Below are 24,722 nucleotides of genomic sequence, written 5' to 3'. Positions count from 1 at the left end.
AGTATTAATATAATACTTAAAAAAAAAAAAAAACCCTGTTTTTTCTCCCCAATCCAAGGAGAATTATAATACATAGAGCAAGGTCCCAGTTACCTTGGCTCTTACACATGATTACTTAGAGTGGCATCTCTGTTTAGGCTCTCTTGTGCAGAACCTAAATGTCTAAAGTTATTACTGGATGAAGATGCCTGTATTTACATAGGCAGCTTACCTCATGTGCATGTTTGGAGAATGCCTCTGCACTGGTCATCATGCCTGCAGTTTTCTCTTCCAGCTCTCCCAGCCTCTGTCCTCTCTCATCAAGGGCGATCCGTGCTCGAGTCAGCTCTCCCATCACCCCTCCGGCAGCGCCTTTCATCCCTTCTATACCACCTGGTCCAGGAATGTGCTGCGCGAGGCTGCGTGATGCTTTTCCTGCGGTAGCTTCCCCAACTGGGAGTTCAAGCAATAGCAATTTAAAACACTTTTTCAGTAATTCAAGTAAGTATAGTCAGGCTTATGACCAAACAAAGTACTTATATTGAATTTTATTGTCATAATTCTCACAGAGAGACATATTTGTTCCTATCATAGATATATATGTATTTGGAGATGTTAGCATTTACCCAAGAAAAATGCCTATGAAAGAGACTGAGATGTGGTTACCATATGTTTTATTGTGTATATGGGGGAGGGGTTCATACAGTAATGACATAATTGCATTTCTTTATATTACTGCATTGGTATGCTCACAATTTTATTGTGACCTCATATTTAACCCATATTAGTGTCTGTTCCAAACTCAGGCCTGATGATTTATTTAAATTTCTGCCCAGCTGGGCATTCCAAATCATCTGTGTTCATCTTCCTATCAGCCTTTGTAGCCCTCAGTAGTTTTTTGTTGTTTTCTTTTTAAATCTGAGTGTGTGCGTGTGTTTGTGTGCCTGTGTAAATACTAGAGAATGGGGTATATATGCATTATGGGCATTAATACACATACGTTGAAACTTTATTACTTTATAAAAGATTAAAAATTTCCCCATCATTTATAAAACTCAGTTTTACTTAATTTTAATGAAGTAACTTTGGGAAAGATATATCCATTTGAATGCAGAGTTCCAAAGAACTGCAAGGAGAGATAAGAAAGCCTTCCTCAGTGATCAATGCAAAGAAATAGAGGGAAAAAATAGAATGGGAAAGACTAGAGATCTCTTCAAGAAAATTAAAGATACCAAGAGAACATTTCATGCAAAGATGGGCACAATGAAGGACAGAAATGGTATGGACCTAACAGAAGCAGAAGATATTAAGACGAGGTGGCAAGAATACACAGAAGAACTATACAAAAAAGATCTTCACGACCCAGATAATCACGATGGTGTGATGACTCACCTAGAGCCAGACATCCTAGAATGCAAAGAAAAGTTGGCCTTAGGAGCATCACTGCGAACAAAGCTAATGGAGGTGATGGAATTCCAGTTGAGCTATTTCAAATCCTAAAAGATGATGCTTTTAAAGTGCTGCACTCAATAGGTCAGCAAATTTGGAAAACTCAGCAGTGGCCACAGGACTGGAAGAGGTCAGTTTTCATTCCCATCCCCAAAAAAGGCAATGCCAAAGAATGCTCAAACTACCACACAATTGCACTCATCTCACATGCTAGTAAAATAATGCTCAAAATTCTCCAAGCCAGGCATCAGCAATACGTGAACTGTGAACTGCCAGATGTTCAAGCTGGTTTTAGAAAAGGCAGAGGAACCAGAGATCAAATTGCCACCATCCGCTGGATCATTGAAAAAGCAAGAGAGTTCCAGAAAATCATCTATTTCTGCTTTATTGACTGTGCCACAGCCTTTGACTGTGTGTATCACAATAAACTGTGGAAAATTCTGAAAGAGATGGGAATCCCAGACCACCTGACCTGCCTCTTGAGAAACCTGTATGCAGGTCAGGAAGCAACAGTTAGAACTGGACATGGAACAACAGACTCCTTTTCCTAGTATGTCAAGGCTGTATATTGTCACCCTGCTTATTTAATTTATATGCAGAGTACATCATGAGAAATGCTGGGCTGGATGAAGCACAGGCTGGAATCAAGATTGCCAGAAGAAATATCAATAACCTCAGATGACACCACCCTTATGGCAGAAAGCGAAGAAGAACTAAAGAGCCTGTTGATGAAAGTGAAAGAGGAGAGTGAAAAAGTTGGCTTAAAGCTCAACATTCAGAAAACTAAGATCATGGTATCTAGTCCCATCACTTCATGGCAAATAGATGAGGAAACAGTGGAAACAGTGGCTAACTTTATTTTTTGGACTCCAAAATCACTGCAGATGGTGACTGCAGCCATGAAATTAAAAGATGCTTACTTTATGGAAGGAAAGTTATGACCAACCTAGACAGCATATTAAAAAGCAGAGACATTACTTTGCCAACAGAGGTCCGTCTAGTCAAGGCTATGGTTTTTCTTGTGGTCGTGTATGGATGTGAGAGTTGGACTGTGAAGAAAGCTGAGTGCTGAAGAATTGATGTTTTTGAACTATGGTGTTGGAGAAGACTCTTTAGAGTCCCCTGGACTGCAAGGAAATCCACCAGTCCATCCTAAAGGAGATCAGTCCTGGGTGTTCACTGGGAGGACTGATGTTGGAGCTTAAACTCCATTACTTTGGCCACCTGATGCGAAGAGCTGACTCATTTGAAAAGACTGAGGGCAGGAGGAGAAGGAGATGACAGAGAATGAGATGGTTGGATGGCATCACCAACTCAACATGAGTTTGGGTAGGCTCTGGGAGTTGGTGATGGACAGGGAGGCCTGGCGTGCTGCAGTTCATGGGGCCGCAAAGAGTAACATGGCTGAGCAGCTGAACTGAACTGAACTTTTAAAAATTGAAAAATAGCTATCTTGATAAAAATTTAGTGAGTGGTCCCAAGGATATAACATTAGGAGTGGAATCTAGATTAAGTTTTCTAAAAATAAGAGCTTTATTGAGATATAATTCACATATCATAAAATTCATAGCCACTGCCACCCTCCACCCCCATCACCACCACCACCACCTCTCACCTTTTTAAAAAAATTTTCTGGCTACGGTGCATAGCTTGTGGGATATTAGGTTCGGACCAGGGATCAAACCCTGGTAACAGCAGTGAAAGCACCTAGTCCTAACCATTGTACCTCCAGGGAATTCCTCAGTTCACCCTTTGTAAGTGTACAGTTAAGTAGTTTTTAACTGATTCTCAGACTTGTGCAACTATCACCACTATCTATTTTAGAACATTTTTATCACCACCCAAAGAAGTTCTGTACCCATTAGTCCCTCCTTGCCCTGGTCCCTGGTAGCTGCTGACTTTCTGTCTCTATGGATTTGTCTATTCTGAACATTTTGTACAAAAGGAATAATACAATATGTGGCCTTTTTGTCTTCCTTCTTTAATTTAGCATGATGCTTTCAAGGGTAATCCATGTTTAGCAGGTATCAAATGTCATTACCTTTTATAGCTGAATAATAGTCCATTTTATGGAAGCACCTAGATATTTTGCATAGTTAAAAATTCAAGGAAAAAGGAGTTTTGACCTGTAGAGACCACACAGTGGGTAAGAGAATCTGGAAAAATCTTAATTTCTCTTTGAGAATGTTCCTTTTTACTGCATTTTGATGATTATTCTTCAGAGTCTCTTTTAGATATTTTTTAAGTGATTTACTCTGTACCATTGGTAAACCTTGAATTCTGAATAAAGAACTTGTTTCCTAGAAGTAGTTAGAGGCAGGCAGATTCAAAAACATTTTTTCAGATTTAAGTAACCAAGTGCCTTCACCTTGCCTTGCAGGTCTGATCTACCTGCAAATGACACATTTATTAGCTTACTCATTATCTGTATGAATTACATGTACTATTTTTGTTAAACTGTTTCTAAAACAAAGTGACCAGTTCTATTCATGTTTGGTAAACAAATAATTTTCATGGTAGAGAAGCAAAGCCCTGTAGAAAGAGTCTAGAAAGAGGTTGTCTGTTTTTTTGGTACAGTTTGTAATCAGGAGTTTACTCACAAAGCTCTTCTCTGTCAAATGTTTGTCCACTTCCACCAAACAGGCCCTTGAGAAAGCCTCTGTTTTGAGCTTCTGGTGTCTCTATAGGAGTAAACAAATCTCCCAGCATGTCCTATATCAAATTTAAAGAAAAAAGCATTAGACTAAGGATAAATTAATAGATCAAAAGATAACTGGTGGCATGTTAGAGCACGTCATGCAAATGCTGAAAAATCTGTTCTCCATATATTTTCGTGGTAGTTTTTGCTTAGTTTCTAATTCCCTCTCTCTCTGGCACTTTTTCCTCCACCGTCTTTCTTTCCTTTCCTTTCTCCAAGAACTGGCATCTTAAAATATTCACTTTTATGACCTCTTGTCTTCTTCCTTCTACAGTTAGAAAGCATAGGAAGCTAATATTCACCCTAGGATTAATTTACAGATTAATCCTGATTACAGAATTCACAGGCTTTATTAACATGCTAATCAGAATTTACATTTTTATTTACATACTTTATTTACATACTAATCCGGTTATCTATGTATAACTTGTTCTAACTTTTTTCTAACTTAACTTGCTATAAAATGTTTTAACTTATTTTGGTCTTTCTGTATGTGTTAGTCGCTCAGTTGAGTCCAACTCTTTGCGACCCCATGGAGCCTGCCAGGCTCCTCCGTCCATGGGATTCTCCAGGCAAGAATCCTGGAGTGGGCTGCCGTTTCCTTCTCCAGGGGATCTTCCCAACCCAGGGATCGAACCCAGGCCTCTTGCAATGTGGGCAGACCACCACCATCTGAGCACCAGGGAAGCCCTTGGTCTTTCTAAAGCAGATGAAAATTTGAGAACCATGGATTTGGAGGAACTTCAATCCAGAGTCAGATCTGTGAGCTAGTATCAGCTTGTGTGTGAACTTGCAGGATGACTGTCATCATCTTCCCCCTCACCTCTACTCCTAGACCTATGCTGTTCCTCCCAAATCCCTTCTCTTTGGAAATGGCTACACCATCTACTTAGTTCCCCAACCCAGAAATACAGGAATAATTATTAATTCCTTCCTTTTCTTCACTCCTCTATCTAATAACCCTCCAATCCAACCGATCACAGTTTATAGTCACTGAATATGCTAATTTTTTCTATCACTGTTGGCTGTCTTATTTCAAGCCACTATTATTTCTGGCCTTAATTATTTAAAAAATAATGCCTCCAAATTGTTCTCCCTACTTTTAGCCTTAAGTCTTCCAAACAAATTGTCATACTGCAACCAGAATATTAGTTTTAATAAACAAATTTGCTAAACCTTTTCAATGACTTCCTATTACCCTGGGGATAAATGCCAGATTTCTTAAGGAGCTTACAAGGTGTTCCAAGCTCTATTCTTGACTAAGTCTCCATCAGCACTCCTTCACTCTCTCCACTTCCCAACTCTACTTTCTTAGCAGTTTCCTGAACCTTGGGGCTTTCACATGCCTCTGCTCTGTCAAGAATATTATTACCTTTCCCACCTCCAGCCATCTATTCCCTATGGACAGCTCCTATTCATCCTTCACAACCTTTTTCTAACCACCCCTTCCCTTTTGCTCCATTAACCCAGTCCGCTCTTAATGTGTCTCTCTAGCACTGGCAGAGCCATGTACAGACAACCATTTTCCAGAATATTGTGGTTATCTATTTCTCTCTCCTTCCACACTAGCAGGTAGGGACTTGTATCTTGTTTATGATTGTACTCCTACAGCCCAGCCAAGTACTAGGCATATAAAAAACTTAAATATATGTTGAATAACATTTATTATTATTTATTTTTAAAACTTAGTATGTTCCAGGCATTCTTCTCAGTGCTTTACATGAATTCTTTCTTAATTCTCACAGTAATGCTTCAAGGTAGAACATAGGACTTCTCTGGTGGCTCAGACAGTAAAGTGTCTGTCTACAATGTGGGAGACCCGGGTTCAATCCCTGGTTTGGGAAGATCCCCTGAAGAAGGAAATGGCAATCCACTCCAGTACTATTGCCTGGAAAATCCCATGGACAGAGGAGCCTGATAGGCTACAGTCCACAGGGTCGCAAAGAGTCGGACACGAGGTAGAACATACAAGTAGATTAAGTAAAATAGCCAAAGTTATACCAGTAGGCAAAATGCAGCTTAAACAGTTCAGAGCTTATACTGTGAACCTCTATATTGTAATAATTTTAGTTTTCTTTTCTCTAAAGTAAGGGAGAGAAACCAATTAAATCCTTAGGATGTCTTTTAAAATTTTATGACATTTACTTATCCAAGATTAAATAAATTCTTTTACATTTATTTTGTTTCTAAGCTCTGCTTACTGCTATGACCATAGGCAAATGCCCATTTCTAACCTATAGGATATATATTTATTTTGTATGGCCCACAATTAAGGTTTCTTTTAAGTCTATTAACTGTGAATTGTAGGCAAAACAAACAATGAAATAAACAGAACAACCATTGATACATATGATCGCCACATTCTTCCCACATCCCCTTTTTTCTTATTTTTTTTTTCTGTGTATATCTGGAACCACAGTAGAACTTGGTAGCATCACCAGGATGAACATATATTCAAAACATGTTCTAGGGCAGGCATGTTTATTGTCTAGCCTAATAATATTTGAGCTTTTAGACCTCTCTTTCATTCTCTTTTTTACAACTACGTTCAATGTTTATTCATAAATGACCTACCTGTAGATTATCACACATCTCTTGGCTGTATGTTAACCTTTGAATTTCAGTAGGAGAGACGAGGTATAATGCCTGTCCTTCATTGGTAAAACAAAATGTCCGTGCTATCCGCATGTCTGTCAGTGGCAGATAATTAACATCTAACATTGGGCGAAGACTAGGTAGGCTGAATGGAAAAAACCAAATCCACATTTCAATATCAAGTTGTTAGAAGCTTTTAATTTCTATATATAAAATATAATGATCTTTACATAAAACAGTAATTTTTATACTACTATTTTATGGTTGTTTCTTTTTATCTTCTTGAAGTCTCAATGGTAGTAAACTAGAACTTCATGTAAAATCATTTTCACAAAAAATTATGGTACAGTTCTATTTTAATCCACACAGATACTTAGCAGATGTCCTTGAAGGCTGGATTAAATGCACTGGCCAGCAATTCCAAAATGCTTTGTGCAGCATTTCACAGGTTCCTACTGTTGTAATCTTTTATTATGGCAGAAACACTATAACTAGAAAGTGGCTGCCTGCATACTTGCTCTATTGTCTCTTTTTAAGGCAAAATTCCTGGGTCTGAGGTTATACACTGATGTGTGTCTAGTTCACTATGCCTGGGAATGGAGTGGCTTTCCTCCCCATTCCTTTACTTCCTCTATACACAGAAAATGAAAATCACCTATGACTTATGGCACCTATACTGAAGGTGTGATTAATGACTGGGACTGTTACAGAATTAGTTATACACAATAGATCAGAATTTGCACATCCAAATGAATACTACATCTCAGGTGTCTTACTGATTGGGTATTTTGTTGTTGTTCAGTCACTCAGTTGTTTCTGAATCTTTGGAACCTATTGGACTGCAGCACGCCAGGCTCCCCTGACCTTCACTATCTCCTGGAGTTTGCTCAGACTCATCTCTATTGAGTTGGTGATGCCATCCAACCATCTCATCTTGTCACCTCCTCCTCCTCCTGCCTTCAATCTTTCCCAGCATCAGCATCTTTTCCAATGAGTCAGCTCTTCCCATTGGGTGGTCAAAATATTGGAGCTTCAGCTTTAGCATCAGTCCTTCCAATGAATATTCAGCATTGATTTCCTTTAGGATTGCCTGTGTTGATATCCTGCTGTCCAAGGGACTCTCAAGAGTCTTTTCCAGCACCACAGTTCGAAACCGACAATTCTAAGGCACTCAGCCTTCTTTATGGTCCAACTTTCACATCCATACATGACTACTGGAAAAACCGTAGCTTTGACTATACAGACCTTTGTTAGCAAAGTGATGTCTCTGCTTTTTAATATACTGTCTAGATTTGTCATAGCTTTTCTTCCAATGAGCAAGCATCTTTTAATTTCATAGCTGCAGTCACTGTCCACAGTGATTTTGGAGCCCAAGAAAATAAAATCTGCCAGTGTTCCCATTTTTTCCCCATCTATTTTCCATGAAGTGATGGCACTGGGTGCTATGATCTTAGTTTTTTGAATGTTGAGTTTTAAGCTAGTTTTTTTACTTTCCTCTTTCACCTTCATCAAAAGCCTCTTTAGTTCCTCTTCACTCTCTGCCATTATCATCTGCATATCTGAGATTGTTGATCTTTTTCAGTCTTGATTCCAGCTTGTGCTTCATCCAGCGTGCCATTTCTTATGATGTACTCTGCATGTAAGCAGGGTGACAATACACCGCCTTGACGTACTCCTTTCCCAATTTTGAAGCAATCTGCTAGTTCATGTCTGGTTCTAACTGTTGCTTCTTGACCAGCATACAGGTTTCTCAGGAGGCAGGTAAGGTGGTTTGGTAGTCCTATCTTTTGAAGAATTTTCCACAGTTTGTTGTGATCCACACAGTCAAAGGCTTTAGCATGGTCAGTGAAGCAGAAATAGATCTTTTTCTGGAATTCTCACTATCACTGTCAAGCTAAAATCACTATCAAGCTAAAATTTCAATTGTGACAATATTGTAATGTCTTTGAATTTAAAAGAAAAATTTTGAGTGACTAAATGTGAGCTTAGGGGAGTGTACACACATTTTTTTTTCCCTTCTAAACTAAGGCATGTCTAGGAGTTAAGTCATTATTTTCAAACCAGACTGGAATGGCCCTCATCAGAAATCTCTAAAAAGAATTTGAGAAAAGAAATCAGATAAAGAATAAGAAACATATAAGAGAATAAGCAGACTATAAATGATTGTTTTTATTTTTTCAAAACTGTCTCCTCCACTACCTCTACTCATGTCTCCCCTATTAAAGAAAATATAACAATAAAAACACTCTCAAAACCCCAGTTTCACTCTTGAATTACTTTCCTATCTCTCATCTCTCTTTTTACCAAAATTTCCCAAAAGAACTCTGTCTCAGGAATTGGCAAACTTTTTTTAAAGAGTCAGATAGTAAATATTTTAGGGTTTGTAGGCCATGTGGTCTCGGGTACAACTACTCAACTCTTGCCTGTTGTGTACACGCTCTTTCTTATGGGCAATATATAAGCAAGTGGTGTGGTTGTGTTCCCCAAACCTTTATGAACACTGAGATGTGAATTTCATATACTTTCCACATATCATGAAATATTCTTCTCTGCTTTTTTCAACAGTTTGAAAATGTAAAAACCATTTTTGGCTTGCAGGCTATACAGTATTATATTGGGTGGAGGGTAGAGTGGATATTGCGTGGGGTTATAGTTTTGTCAATTCCTGATCTGTGTCACTGCCTTTATTCTTGCCTCCCTTGAAATTTAGTCTTATCTTCACTGTGCTCCAAAGATTTGTTTTCTCAAATATCACTTATATCTACATCTACTATCTTTTCTTGTACTCAAATTCTTTGATCTTTCTGTTTTAACTCTTGATCATCATTTTGGTAGTCATCTGTCCTTTTTTTCTTTTTTTTTTTTATACTCTTCTATCCTTTTCATGAAGTTATGTTACTGTGATACTTTTTCTAGCTCTCTCATGACTGCTTCTCAATCTCCTTTGCTAGATTTTCTTTCTTTCTGGCACTATATAGATGTATTCATATGCATCCCCCTCCCTCAATTTTTGTCCCCAGATAAGTCTCTTTCTCCTCTTTTTTAATACTATCTTTGATGATTTCATTCACTGCCAAAACTTTCACTAATGCATTTACATAGATGATTTCCAGAGCTGAATCTTCCACCTCTATTTTTTAAGAGTCTAGACTGTAAATTGCCTGCTAAACTTATTCAAGCTGACATATACGCACCTCATATTCCAAGTATTCATTCTCAGACTTATTTTCTCCAAATTCTCCTGACTTTCTTATCTATTAATGACATCACTATTATCCAAGTTCATGACAGAAAATTTTCACCTTTAAGTTCTCTTCTTATCCTGAGATTTAATGACCTCCATTATCTTTCACAACCAATCAGTTTTACATTCAGAAAAATTCCCTCACATCTGTTTCTACCTAGCCTTCAATATAGCTATGACTTCAGTTCAAAAGTCCACCCCAAACTCTTCCTCCATGTGTATTTCTTAATGTATAGCCTGCAGCAGGTTCAAATAAAGGGATGATTTTTAGTATACTCTTCAGTGTTGATCTCACTTTTTCCTAAACTTGCAACCTCGGGCAAATTTATTAACATGTAAAATAGAGGAAGCAGATAATACTTCATTTCCTATGTCCTAGAGAAGTTATAAGGATAAAGTTAAATTCTGTATAGAAAATTCTTGTGTGTACTATGAAACATAGTAAAGGTAACAGTTCATTTCTTTTCCCTGTGGTTTATTCATCTTCATATATCCTGTGCCCAGCATAGCATCTGGGAGATAGGTGCTCAATAAATGTTGAATGAATGTGTGAATGACTGGAGAATCACTCTTTCCTTGGATTCCTTGATGGCAGTTAACATATATTTCATTCACAATGCAAAGCATTTTTAGCAAACAAAACCTAAAATAAACTCCAACTCTCCTCAAATTTTTGAGCAATAAAACATTCACAAACATAATGAAACAATGATCTCAGGTTGCTTCTTAATTTATCTTGCATGTTACACATATACTTTTTATAATTTTACCATGTTTGCACTGTTATGATTACCAGATAATTTATAAAGACAGCACATACCTCATTATCATGATATGCCCATTGGCACAAAAGCATGCCAAGCAGGCACTGTTACACATGACCACCACATCTGCTTGCAGTATAAAAGATGTTTCTGTGATGTTATGAACATAGAGGCAGGTCTGAGAAGGCAGTGAGAAGACTTTAGCTTGTTTCTCTGAACAGATTATTGTGTACTGATGATCTCCTATTTCTTGGGATGGAGAGGGGCAGTTCATGACCAGTTTCCTTCTCCAGGATTTCTCATTTTCGTCTATGTTGTTTGGATCCCTCCAAACTTCATATGGTGGTTGCATTAACCCACCAGTTCGGTCCATACAGGAGAATGTTAGGACAGCTCCTTTCAATGAGAGGAATGTACCTATAAAAACAATTCCACGTCACTGGCACATGAAATTCTTTCTAAAACAGGTGCTATTCATCTGTGGGTGATAAATTTTTTCTTTTATATTATAATTTATATTTATAGTGTCATAATATTGCCGTATTACACATAAATCAGTAGATTTGTGCATTTATCAGCTGCAATAACTTTGAATCATAATGAGTAAATGCTAAAAGGAGTCCTAAGACATCAACTCATCAAATCCTTTCATTATATTAATACGAAAACAGATCCAGGAAGATGATGAGTTTTGGGCCAAGACACATAACAAATTAGTGACTGAGCCTGGACTGGAACTCAAGTTTCCTAATTCCTAATCCAGTATCCTTTCAGCAGAAGGCAATGGCACCCCACTCCAGTACTCTTACCTGGAAAATCCCAAGGATGGAGGAGCCTGGAAGGCTGCAGTCCATGGGGTCGCAAAGAGCTGGACATGACTGAGCGACTTCACTTTCACTTTTCACTTTCATGCATTGGAGAAGGAAATGGCAACCCATTCCAGTGTTCTTGCCTGGAGAATCCCAGGGATGGGGGTGCCTGGTGGGCTGCCGTCTATGGGGTCGCACAGAGTCGGACACGACTGAAGCAACTTAGCAGCAGCAGCAGTATCCTTTCACTATACTATACTGCTGCTGCTAAGTCACTTTAGTCGTGTCTGACTCTGTGCGACCCCATAGACAGCAGCCCACCAGACTCCCCAGTCCTTGGGATTCTCCAGGCAAGAACACTGGAGTGGGTTGCCATTTCCTTCTCCAGTGCATGAAAGTGAAAGTGAAGTGGCTCAGTCGTGTATGACTCCTAGCAACCCCATGGACTGCAGCCTACCAGGCTCCTCCATCCATGGGATTTTCCAGGCAAGAGTACTGGAGTGGGTTGCCATTGCCTTCTTCATTAAAATACTTTTTTTTTTTTTAAACAAATTTCAGAAAGTTTATAATTTTAATTTACTGAATAACTTCAACTGAAAAGATAATCATGCCATCTGATTCCATTTCTTTATAAACTCATTCACTAGAAAATACTATTTTTCTTCTTCTGAAAATGAATACTCAGAATACTTCATGAAATTTAAATATCTAGTTCATGCTAGCAATTTTGATTGTATTTTTTAAAAAACAAACTGAATTTGGTGTTTACTCAGGCTTATGCATCTTTGATACAGAAAAATGGTTTACTCACCTGGATTCTCCAAGGTTGAACATCCATGCCAGATTATTACCTATGGGTGATTTTTTACCAGTCCCAGAGATTGGATACTGCAAAGACTTAGGTAACTTGGGATAGATTGACCTTTGGACACTTCCAGACTCTTCCCTAAGCAGTGCCTGAGCAGCCTTTTCTTTCCTTTGTCCTTTGACATCGTGTAGAGAGTAATGGAGGAGGGCATGGAAACTCACTCCAGTATCGTTGCCTGGAAAATTGCACAGATGAGCCTGGAGGGCTACAGTCCGTGGGACTGCCAAGAGTTGGACACGATTGAGTGACTGAGCACGCATGTAGAGAGAATAAGGAAGCTATCCCAGGCTGCCATACCTCAAGAGTGTACATGTACCAGAGACTTGGAAAGGGTATTATACAAATACATTCCATTTAGAAAATACTTTATTAAGTATTAAAAATTTATAAAATTCAAAGTAACATGTTTAGATGCTTTAACATCTCAGTTGTGTTTTTTAAACCCACTTTTAAAACCAAGAAGCCTGTAAATGTCTGACAGGGATAAGGGAGCAAGGGCTCAGGTGCTGTAATCTGAGGGTCAAGGTATGAAAGACCAGCTCTCAACCTACCAAGGAGGAAAATGTCTGCCAAGGGCTATGATGAATGATTTAATTAGTATTCATCTAGGAGTGATCCTTCTATTCCAAAAAAAAAAAAAAAAGCTTCCATATTTCCATTGCTGCATAGCATGGAAAAACTTTCTGAAGTATATATTAACAACACCCTCAATTTAGAGATATCCCAAAGTAGGTTAAAAAAAAAAAAAAAACAAGAAATCTACATTTTGGAAGCCATTTTCTTTACTCCTGATGCTTACAAAGCTGTCAGTATCAAAATGACTGTTCCTTAATAAGTTGCCTTGCCCAAATATCTGCTTTGTTTCCTAATTTGTGGTAAGAATGCTCTGATTATATCCTTTTCATTAGTTTTATACAAGGTTTAAGTTTTCCCTCTGCATGTTTGTGTGTGTGCTCAGTCGTGTCTGACTCTTTGCAACCCCATGGACTGTAGTCCACGAGGCTCCTCGTTCATGGGATTTCCCAGGCAAGAATACTGGAGTAGGTTGCCATTTCCTCCTCCAGAGGACCTTCCTGACCCAGGGATTGAACCCAAGTCTCCTGTGGCTCCTGCTTTGGTACCACTGAGCCACCTGAGAATCCCACCACTGTATTATTAATCTTATGATTCTGTCTTTAGTCTTTTCTAACTTAAAAAAAAAAAAAAGCTTAATCAAGTCAGAATTACAAACTTACTGTTTTAGAAATGCACATTACAGGAAGCTTAAATTTACGAACTTCTGTAATAAAATGTTAACAGTTCAGTTCAGTCACTCAGTCGTGTCCGACTCTTTGTGACCCCATGAATTGCAGCACACGATTCACGGGCCTCCCTGTCCCATCACCAACTCCCGGAGTTTACTCAAACTCACGTCCATAGAGTCAGTGATGCCATCCAGCCATCTCATCCTCTGTCATCCCCTTCTCCTCCTGCCCCCAATCCCTCCCAGCATCAGAGTCTTTTCCAATGAGACAGATCTTCACATGAGGTGGCCAAAGTACTGGAGTTTCAGCTTCAGCATCATTCCTTCTGAAGAACACCCAGGGCTGATCTCCTTCAGAATGGACTGGTTGGATCTCCTTGCAGTCCAAGGGACTCTCAAGAGTCTTCCCCAACACCACAGTTCAAAAGCATCAATTCTTCTGCACTCAGCCTTCTTCACAGTCCAACTCTCACATCCATACATGACCACAGGAAAAACTATAGCCTTGACTAGACGGACCTTTGTTGGCAAAGTAACGTCTCTGCCTTTGAATATGCTATCTAGGTTGGTCATAACTTTCCTGCCAAGGAGTAAGCGTCTTTTAATTTCATGGCTGTAATCACCATCTGCAGTGATTTTGGAGCCCAGAAAAATAAAGTCTGACACTATTTCCACTGTTTCCCCATCTATTTGCCATGAAGTGATGGGACCAGATGCCATGATCTTCGTTTCGTAATGTTTAGCTTTAAGCCAACTTTTTCACTCTCCTCTCACTTTCATGAAGAAGCTTTTTAGTACCTCTTCACTTTCTGCCATAATGGTGGTATCATCTGCATATCTGAGGTTATTGATATTTCTCCCGGCAACAGTTCAGTCTATAGTAAATAATTCACAGATAACTAATGAGGATTTTCCACTTAAAAGAGGTCTTACTGGCTAGAAGTGTGCCTTACTCTAGCTTTCCAAATTATCAGTCTTTCCCACTAAAATCTTTATCATTCGATCAACAAGTATTTATTTTGACCTGAGAAACTGGAAGGATGGAATTGTCATTAAGAGATATGGAAAAACTATGGAAGACAGCAAAGGAATATTAGGAATTCAGTTTGGGACATAAGTTTGAAATACTTATTAGATCCAAAAGTGAAAAGTGAAAATGTAAGTTGCTCAGTCCAACTCTTTGCAAGTCCATGGACTGTAGCCCGCCAGGCTTCTTTCCATGGCATTCTCCAGGCAAGAATACTGGAGTGGGTTGCCATTCCCTTCTCCAGGGGATCTTCTTGATCCAGGGATCGAACGTGGGTCTCCTGCATTGCAGGTAGATTCTTTACCATCTGAGCCACCAGGGAAGCCCTATTAGATCCAAGTGGCTGTCAAATAATTGGACACCTGTATCAGGAATTTGTGGATGGACCCAGACTATAAATATAAATATATGACCCACGAGATTACAAGTGGCATTTATAGTAGTAAGGCTGGCTGATTTCATGTAGGGCTTGGATATAAATAGAAAACAGGAAGGATTCAAGGACTCTGTCTTTGAGCGTGCTGATTTTAAGTCCAGTGAAATGTAGAGGAACTAGTAAAGGGGACTGAAAAGGAATAGCTATAGAGGTAGAGAGAAAACTGGGTAAATAACGTATCCTGGAATCTAAGCGAAAAGTGAAATGTTACAAGGTAGGGATAATGGTAAGCTGTGCAGTAAGCTGCTGCTATTTCAGGTGAGATGTGACTTGAGAATTGAATTTAGCAGTGATGTCAGTGATGACCTCTGTAGAGGCTTTTGTTGATTGGTGTGAGAGAAAGTTTGATCAGAATGCACTCAAGAGAATGGGAGAATAAAACTGAAAATAATGAATATAACAATAGTATTCCTTGAATATTTCAAGGAATCTTGCACTAAAGACAAAAACAGTGAAATGGGGCATTTGTAGGAGCAAAGATTCAAGGACGATTTTTCTCTTTTAGTGGGAGAAATAACAGCATGTTTGTATGCTGATCTAATAGATAAATATATAAAGGAAACAGGAAAATTGCTGGATTGACTTTCTTGTGTAGGTGAAAGGGAATAGAATCTAGTGTATAAGTGGAGATGTTCACCAAGTCAGGAGTTTACACAGCTTAGTCACAATAATAGGAAAGAAGGTAGCAATCTTGGTGATGGTGGCAGCTGCTGCAGTTCTCATCTGATTGTTTTCTCAATGAAAGAAGACATGGTCATTGCTGAGATTGAAAACAGTGGAGAAGGTATTAAAGCTCTGAGGAGAGTGGAGAAAGTATGTAATTGTTAAGGGTGGAGAGAAGACTAGAGTATTATAGTATGACTCCCCAGCAGCACAGGAACCCACCAGAGGTTGTTGATGATTTATTTCAAAATGAGACTGTTTAGTCTGATTATTTTTCTCCAGCCGTATTTAGCTACACAGGTATAGAAATAAAGTGTATGTTTGTGTGTGTGCACTCAGTCACTCAGACATGTCGTACTCTCTGCGACTCCATGGACTGCAGCCTGCCAGGCTCCTCTGTCCATAGTATTTTCCAAGCAAGAATACTGAAGTGGGTTGCCATTTCCTTCTCCAGGGGATCGTCCCGACTGAGGGATCAAACCTATGTCTCCTGTATCTCCTTCACTGGCAGGCTGATTCTTTACCATTGAGCCACCTGGCAAACAGAATTAAATTTAGGAACCAGGATTGTGATTAACCATATTATATATGCATGATGTTATGATTTATGATGAGTATGTATTTGGTCTTTGTCCCTGTTTCTGGTATAGTGCTCCTAAAATCCTTGGAATTGCCTGACAAGAACAATACAGGTGTCTTTCATTATGTTAATAAGGTGATTTTGGAGTCTCACCTAAGGTTGGGTACTGGTTGCCAGGGGAACCAACCAGGTGATTAGAAGGTTAACACTTTCAGCCCTACCCCCACCTCTGGGGCACAGAGACAAGCTGGAGATTGAATTCAATCACCATTGGTTTAATTAATCACATCTGTGTAAGGAAACCATATTAAAAACCCAAAGGTGGGGTGGTGGTGGTTTGAAGAGCTTCCGGGTTAAGGAGCAGGTAGTAGTGTGGGGAGAGTGACACTCCTGGAGAAGGCATGGAAGAGGTAGCTTCATGTACCTCCCTACATTCCTTGCCCTATGCATCTCCCATCAGATGTTCAGCTATATCCTGTTATAAGAAACTGCTAAACAGTAAGTAAAAGTTTTTCTGAGGTTCTTTGAGTGGCTCTAGAAAACTGATTGAACTGGAGAAGGGGGCTGTGGAAGCCTCAGGTCTTCTTGGTCAGAAGAATAGGTGACAACCTTGACTTGTCTTGGTATTGGCATCTGAAGGCGGGGGTTACAGAGCCATTACCCTGTGGGGCCATCTCCATGTGGACAGTGTCCAAATTCAGTCAAACTGTGGAATACTCAGCTGGTATCTCAGACTTGTTTGTGGAGAAGGCCTCCACTTATCTGGTGTCAGAAGTGTTGTGAGTGTGGTAGTTGTGTGAAAGTAAAGGAGGAGGAGACACAAAGGAAAAACCCAGGAGGAGGAAGGGCTGTTGTTTTTTCATCCCAGCATGCAAAACTGCATTTGTATTAGTATCACTTGTGGCTTGTTAAACAATTTTCAGACACCAACCCAGACCAGCTGAATTAGAAACTCTGGGAATGGAGCCAGAGTGTTACAATCTGTGCTGTAACCCTTCAAGTGGTTCTGACACAGATTAAAGTGATGGCTTCTAGAATAAATCTCTAGGTGCTCTGTCACTCTAAAATGCAGTGATTTAGTGATTTAGTGCTTTAGTGCACATTGCCATATTGTTGATGAGAATTTGTTGTCCAGACAACCAAGATAAGTTAATGTGAAAAAAGTCCTTTAAAAAAGAGAAGTGGGCTTTTCTTTGTTGAGAGTTTTTTTTATTATTATTACTGATCAAATATCCTTATTAGTTACAGGTCTATTCAGAGTTTCTATTTCTTCATGATTCAGTCTTGATATTTGTATGTCGTTAGGAGTTTATCCATTTCTTCTAGGTTATCCTACTGTATTATAAAGAACTATATATCTAGATCATTCGATTTTCACAAAGAGAGATGTTCTTTTAATCTCTCCATAAAAGAAATTCCGGAAAAAGTTTGAATTCATGACAACAGCATGTGACAAAATGGTATGTGAGATTTCATTTGTTTTTGGAGAGCATTTTATTTTGCTTTTTTAATATCTAAAAATCTTAATAGTTCCATGTGTCTAGCTGTTAAAGACTCAGATTTCATACTTTATACTCAGCAGTTTCAAGTGACAGTACATTTACTTTGGGAAAAATAGAACTGCTATAAACACATTCAGTATAACTAGTAACAGGAACTGTAAACAACAAACAGCTGCTGCAAGTGGAGAGTATGTTTATTTTTCTGTATTAGTCTGTGATTTTACTTGTTCAGTCAAATACAATCATTACATTTGAACTATATTTTTATGGTATCTATTTTTAATGAAGTTTGTAAGATACAATTATGAATTTCACAAATATGTTTAAAATATATATGTCTTATATGGAAAGGCCCTAACTGAATATGGTGCACAGAAATCAGGTGATGAAATTTCTTATCAAGGTTTAGACTTGAGATTAAAAACCATACATCCTTCTCATTTTAACTAATTTCCAGACAAAGCCTATTAACTAGCTTCATACTATATCTTGAGAGCACATTTGTTCATTTGTATGTTTGCATAAATTAATTTAATTGTTCTTCATCAGATAGCCGGATTTTAAAGGAATTAAATGCTGGCAAGTAAGCCTGACATAGGGAGTAGGCTAGGAAGTCTAGAGTAGAGGGTAAGTCTATGAGATATTTCTGTCAGCAGGCAAAGGACAAAACAAGAATATGGTAAGAAAAATAACAGTTAAAAAGGTAAGAAGATAATCTCTGGCATACTTTTACAGTGTTGAGAATATACATATGAAAACATATCTAAGCTTATATAATACATAATCAAAAACTGAATTAGTAAGTTAGTCATATCCTCAGTATACGAAAAGAGCAAAAAAGATGGAGATACATTTAGTTTGAGTTTAGTAGATTTATGTATTAATAGATGATTCACTGTCACTACTGTGTCTAGGTATAGCGATGGCTCGCAGGAAAGCTTCTACTACCGTGATACAACTCAGCATTAATCTGACATGAAAGTGCGGGGCTGAAGAGCATATTACAAATTATATATTATGTCAACAATAGAAACAAATAATGTAGAACAAACAAGATTTGAAATTTAAAATGGATGGAGCTAAAAGCTAGTCTGTAGAAAATTATTCTAATTCCTTCAAATCTATAGCTCCCAAGAAACTTGATACAAGTTTTCCAAAATTTTGACAACAAATATAAAAGTTCATATGACATCTAACAATGATGGATGATTGACAGGTGGCAAAGAGAAATGAGAAGAAATAAGACTGGCTGGACCAGGGAACTGGTGCTGGAAAGTAGCAGGAAATCAGATTAAAGAGGTAGAACAAGGCTGGGATTTCCAAGAAATTGCTTCTATGGATAAGTGAAGGTATCAGAATATGGTGCATAAAAATCAGGAGATGAAGACAATACTGGAATTAAGACCAGTACAGAGGCAGAGTTAAGTAAAAGGAATCAGAGTAAGTGAAAGAAATGGAAGTGATGGAAGTCATTAAGTATTGTGGAACTAGTAACAGAAATGGGGAGAATAGAAACAAAAAAAAAACAGTTCAGGGGTAAAGAGAATGAATTTATTATGGAGACTCTTCAGTTTAATCATGAGTTTGAGTTTGATATTGAAGCATGAAAATAATTTTTTTTTTTTTACAAATCAGTGATAGGCACGTCATGTGGCAGAATTGATAATTACAGAATAATTTGTTAACAGGTAGCACAAAGCATTACATAGAAATGAGATAAATTTAAAATGAGTCTCAAAATTACAGGGGTAGGAAGCTGTTGGAAGTGATGAATATGTTTATGGCATAGATTGTGGTCATAGTTTCATGGATGTTTACTTATCTCCAGACTCATCAAGTTGCATACAATAAATATGTATTTTTTTGTGTGTCAATTATACTTCAATAAAGGAGCTTTGAAGTTAGAATCTCTGCAAATTTCTCACAGAATTACTGTTGGAGAGTAAAATTCCTAGGGGCAGAACTATGGGGGGTGGAGATGGGACAGACAGGGGGAGAGTTTGCTCGTGGAAGAATTTTCATTTACCTTCTTCCTCTGTATTTGGAGTTTTTACAATTACAATTTTTTTTTTTTTTTTTTACAATTACAAAATTTAACCACCAGTATTTTAGATTAAAAAAGCATACCATATCATAATCTTTATACACAAAACCTCCAGAGATCTAGGAAGTCTCTTCAGGTCTTTTTTTTTTTTTTTTTCCTCTTCAGGTCTTAAGATCCTCTATTCCCCTGCCTGTTTTTCCAGCCTCAGCACCATTATAGCTCTAAGTTTTAGCTATGTCATGCTCTTTTTACCACTAGGTTGTTGTTTTTCATTTTTTGGTCTCCTTTTAAAAATCTTTATTTTTAATTAGGGGATAATTGCTTTACAATATTGTGTTGGTTTCTGCCATACATCAACATGAATCAGCCATAGGTATAAATATTTTCCCTTCCTCCTTCTAGAGCCTCCCTCCATGCCCCACTCCATCCCACCTCTCTAGGTTGTCACAGAGCAATGGTTTGAGCTCCCTAAGTCATATGGCAAATTCCCACTGGCTATCTACTTTACATATGGTGATGTATATGCCTCCATGCTACTCTCTGTTTGTCCCATTCTCTCTTTCCCCTGCTGGGTCCACAAGTCTGTTCTCTGCATCTCCATCGCTGCCCTGCAAATAGGTTCATCAGTACCATCTTTAGCCAGATTCCATACATACACATTGATATATGATACTTGTTTTTCTCTGACTTACTTCGTTCTGTATTATAGGCTCTAGTTCTTCAACTTCATTAGAACTGACTCAGCTGTGCTACCTCTAGGTTTTTTATGCTTTTCTGAATTTCTCTTAAATATCAGCACTGGGCAGAGCTCCCTTCTAAACCTGTTCCCACTTCAGACAGAGGCTTTGTGAGAGAGGTCTTCCCCAAATCCCCCTTCCATGCTGCCACAGTATTGTTTACTTCCCTAATTGTAATTTTTTGGTTACTTTTGTTCTTCCCTGCAAATAATCTGAGAATAAAAATCATTGTGTCCTGATCACTATTGCATGCCCAATGCCTAATTAATTAGTATGAGTTTGGGAAACATATGTTGAAAAAAATGGACGAATAAATTTCAAAATGGATTGTATTTTCAGGAAATTGCTAGACTCAAATTTTTCTAGGCCATCTGATAAAAGGTAATTTAACAGTGTTTTGACAGGAAAACCCATTCAGGGTCTAAAAGCATGTCACCCACTTTAGCACTGACTATGAAAGAGGGAAATGCCTCTAATTCCACACCTTTTAAAATGGTTCCCATAATCTAGAGCACTACAATAGGACAGAGATGAGTGGAGGGATGTGATGCAGAGTAGATACTAGGAAGAAGGTGAAGACGGAGTCAGGAAGTGGGATGTGAGGGAGGAGAGGATGGGTTTTCTACTTTAAATCTGAATTGGCTTTCTGTTTTCTCTGGAACTCCATCCTTTTTCTTTTTATTGTCATAAATTATGCCTTCCAATTAGGCTTTTTCTCTTTCAGTGGTTAACTATAAAACAAATCTGAACCTGGACTCAGTTTTCTGCCTTACAGGTACTGCTTTTTTAAGTTCGTAGACTTAATTTTTCTTAGAGCAGTCTTAGGTTTTACAGAAAATCGAGCATGTGGTAGAGAGCGTTCCCACACGCCCTCTGTCCTCTGCTCTGTTACCAGCACCTTGTGTGTTCGTGGTGCATTTGTTAATGTGATAAAATGATGCTGATATAATGACCAAAGTCTTGAAAGAAGGCTGGCGTAGAAACTTGGAGAAGATAGCTTCCCATTATCTCTCTTTAAGGAGGTTTGCAAATACTTATGAACCAGATGCCCAAATATTAAGTTAAATCTCTACTCACTTTGTATTTTCCCATCATTTTAAGTCTATTTGCTAAGAATGTTGAAGAACTTTCCTATGGTACTGATTCATTAAATTAGTTCCAGAGACTTGTTTATTTCCATGCTTGTGGCATAGAAAACCATATTTTTTAGAATATCTCTTACTAGAAAATTGTCTTTCACTCACAGTTGTATGCTTGTGTATACAGGGGTTTGATTTTTACCTTTAAATATTTGAGGAATACGTGCCATGTATTAGATATCCAATCTGTATAAAAATGTATTGAGTTAAAAAATGGATTGAACTAAAACTTAAAAAATCATTATGACCTTACTGATCTGGCTCTCAATCATAAGAGAATTATTCCTATTTCCTTAAAATAAAGAATACAGTAAAAGACATTTTCTTACTGTGAAATATGTTTATAATTAAAATATAGTGGTGCTAATGAGTAACTTTTAAAATACAGTGCATTTTATGGGCTGGGTCTTTTCCCCTCCTCCCTTTATCAAATTCATGCACTGAAGGCCTACACCCCAGTTCCTCAGAATGTGATCATATTTGAGACAAAGCCTTTAAAGAGGTGATTAAGCTAAAATGAGCATGATAGGGTGAGCCCTCATCCAAATGTCTAAGAGATTAGGAAACACCAGGGGTACAAGCACACAAAGAGACAGTCATGTGAGAATATGGTGAGAGTGTAGCCAACTGCAAGCCAAGGACAGAGGCCTCAGAAGAAACCAGGCCTGCCAGCACCTTAATCTTCGTCCTCTAGCCTCCAGAAGTGTGAGAAAATAAACTCGTGTTGTTTAGGCCACACACACACACAATACATTTATCTGAATTTGCCTCACTAGTAGAGAGCTGAATATTCTTCTCACAGTAACAATCCATCTATATGAATTTAGCATTCCGGTTAACAAAGAAAACACAACTCTATCTAACCTATCATGCCATATGTGTTCTTTTAAAATGAGCACGTGTATACCTGTGATGGATTCATTTTGATATTTGGCAAAACTAATACAATTATGTAAAGTTTAAAAATAAAATTAAAAAAATAAAAATAAAATGAAATCCCTTATTCTATATATTAATAAAATTATTTTTACTTTAGAAATGTTTTCAGATAGTTTTTCATATATACTTTTATTTAAAAGAGTAAAAGTTATTGATAAGAATAAATTTTAAAATACTCAAAGGAGTAACAGAAGGAATCACGTCTCTTCAAGAGGGAAAAAGTAGGAAGACGTATACTTTAGCAGACATATACTTTAGACATATACTTTAGCAGCAGTACTCATAACTGGGGTCAAATTCTCTAGGTACTACAATAAAAATGGAAGAAATTTTGAGGCATGGCTTCAAAACAAGATGAAGAGATTATCAAAGAATTTAGAAAGCCAGCTCAAGTCAGAATGCTTCTAGTTTAATTATCTGAATTCTTTAGGGATGATGTAAAACACTCATAGGCTCTGATCTGGCATGGAACATTAGATAAATGCTTCAATTCATATTGTACAGTTTAAAATTTTTTTTTAATTTTTAATTTTATTTTTTAACTTTTGCCTTAAGGCTGTCCTAAATGCTTTTCAGAAACTTATTTCCCAAGGGACTGTTTAGGTTGGGAATTCCACAGATTACCACCATAGAAATGGTTGACAATTTTTGCCATGCAGGAAGGTAAACTGCAATAGTTGAGATAGTATATGATTTATAAAGTTCTCAATAGTTTCTAATATCCAGAATACGTAAATCTTTGCTCCAGATCAAAACAAGTTAAATGTTTTACAAAACATTTATATAAATTTGAAAAAGTAGCAGTGAAGGAATAAATGAAAACTCTTACCACTTGGCAGGACCATGACCGGTTCTGTAAATCTTTGTTCATCTGCTGAAGGTAGGTTTAGGGAGATGATTAACACCATTCCCAGACTAGTTCCAACAAACAAACAAGGGGAGATGGTAGAGTCATTTTTCCGAGCAAAGGACTCCATGAAGTACAGCGCTGTAATCGCTTCTTTAGAATCTTTGTCAATGCTGGAGATGCTAGAGCTCCTAGAACGATTATAGGAATTTTCTCGACTTTCTATGGAAATTTAAAAACAAAAAATTAAGTTTTAGTGTGTTTCCAGAACAAGTGAAGTCAGACTTAGTGCATGAAAACCAAAATGATGAGGGAGAAGTAGAATTTGATTCTGTGTTAACTGATCTGGAAGGCAGCTTATGCAGTTCACCAGCTTATTTTGATGAAGAAAAGCCCAGAAGTGTAAATCATAAACTCAGGCAGAGCTGGGACTAGCCTTGAATCTGCAGAGCTGCAGTCCACTGTTTTTTTTCTCTACCTTACCTCACAAGTTAGTTGAAATTCTCTAATTTAGAAAAACTATGTCTAGTCTAAATAGTTAAGATTACAAGAATTTCTAGTACAGTTTAATTATGCTTCTCTCCGTTCTCTCAATTACTGAAAGTATTCCTAATGACTTCTTGACAATTCCCATATACTGACAACATTGTGGCTACTTACCTGAAGGGTCATGTATGTTCTGTGGTAAATACATTCCTTTAATTTTGCTATGTTTGAAGTAATTTCAGTTGTAAATATTAAACTATTTATATAACATTGAACAAATGATATCTCCCTGAACTAGTTACAAGCTGCCTACCTTGAATCTAAATCCAGTTTTGGCTTTGCCAATGACTAAATTGGCACAGAACCACCCCACTGAGAGTGTGGTCATCTTTCTGAGAGGGCTTCAGTCCAGTGAAAAGGAAACCGGTGGCTTCAAGTTCTCCTTCTCATCAACTTTTACACATGGTGTATACTCCAACAAGCAGAAACTCACCACCTCAGGTAAATGACATAGGAAAGTTGTATTGTTCTTATCATCACTCCAGGGTACAAGTTCCTCATATTCTTTCTACTGCCTTCCCTCCTTTCCATTTTGATAGGAAATGATAACTCATTTTTATAAAGAGATAATAATATATAATAAAATAATATACAATAAAGTTAAATATTAAAG

The 24,722-nt window shown here is 37.8% G+C and overlaps 1 protein-coding gene across 3 annotated transcripts in view; it reads right to left on the bottom strand.

Moving 5' to 3' along the window:
- Positions 1-24,722, bottom strand: part of STXBP5L (syntaxin binding protein 5L) — a 338,367-nt gene that overhangs the window by 5,023 nt on the left and 308,622 nt on the right. For all 3 annotated transcript variants that reach the window (XM_070369985.1, XM_070369991.1, XM_070369994.1), the window contains 5 exons: positions 23,546-23,785; positions 10,786-11,146; positions 6,701-6,866; positions 4,029-4,140; positions 212-432 (listed from right to left, as the gene is read on the bottom strand). In XM_070369985.1, the coding sequence (XP_070226086.1) occupies positions 212-432; positions 4,029-4,140; positions 6,701-6,866; positions 10,786-11,146; positions 23,546-23,785 (1,100 nt within the window). The remainder of the gene's footprint in view (positions 1-211; positions 433-4,028; positions 4,141-6,700; positions 6,867-10,785; positions 11,147-23,545; positions 23,786-24,722) is intronic.

The sequence above is a fragment of the Bos mutus genome, chromosome 1 (genome assembly GCF_027580195.1).
Source record: "Bos mutus isolate GX-2022 chromosome 1, NWIPB_WYAK_1.1, whole genome shotgun sequence".
NCBI classification, from domain to species: domain Eukaryota; kingdom Metazoa; phylum Chordata; class Mammalia; order Artiodactyla; family Bovidae; genus Bos; species Bos mutus.
The sequence above is the reverse complement of the archived record's forward strand: the minus strand, read 5'-3'. Positions and strand labels throughout refer to the sequence as shown.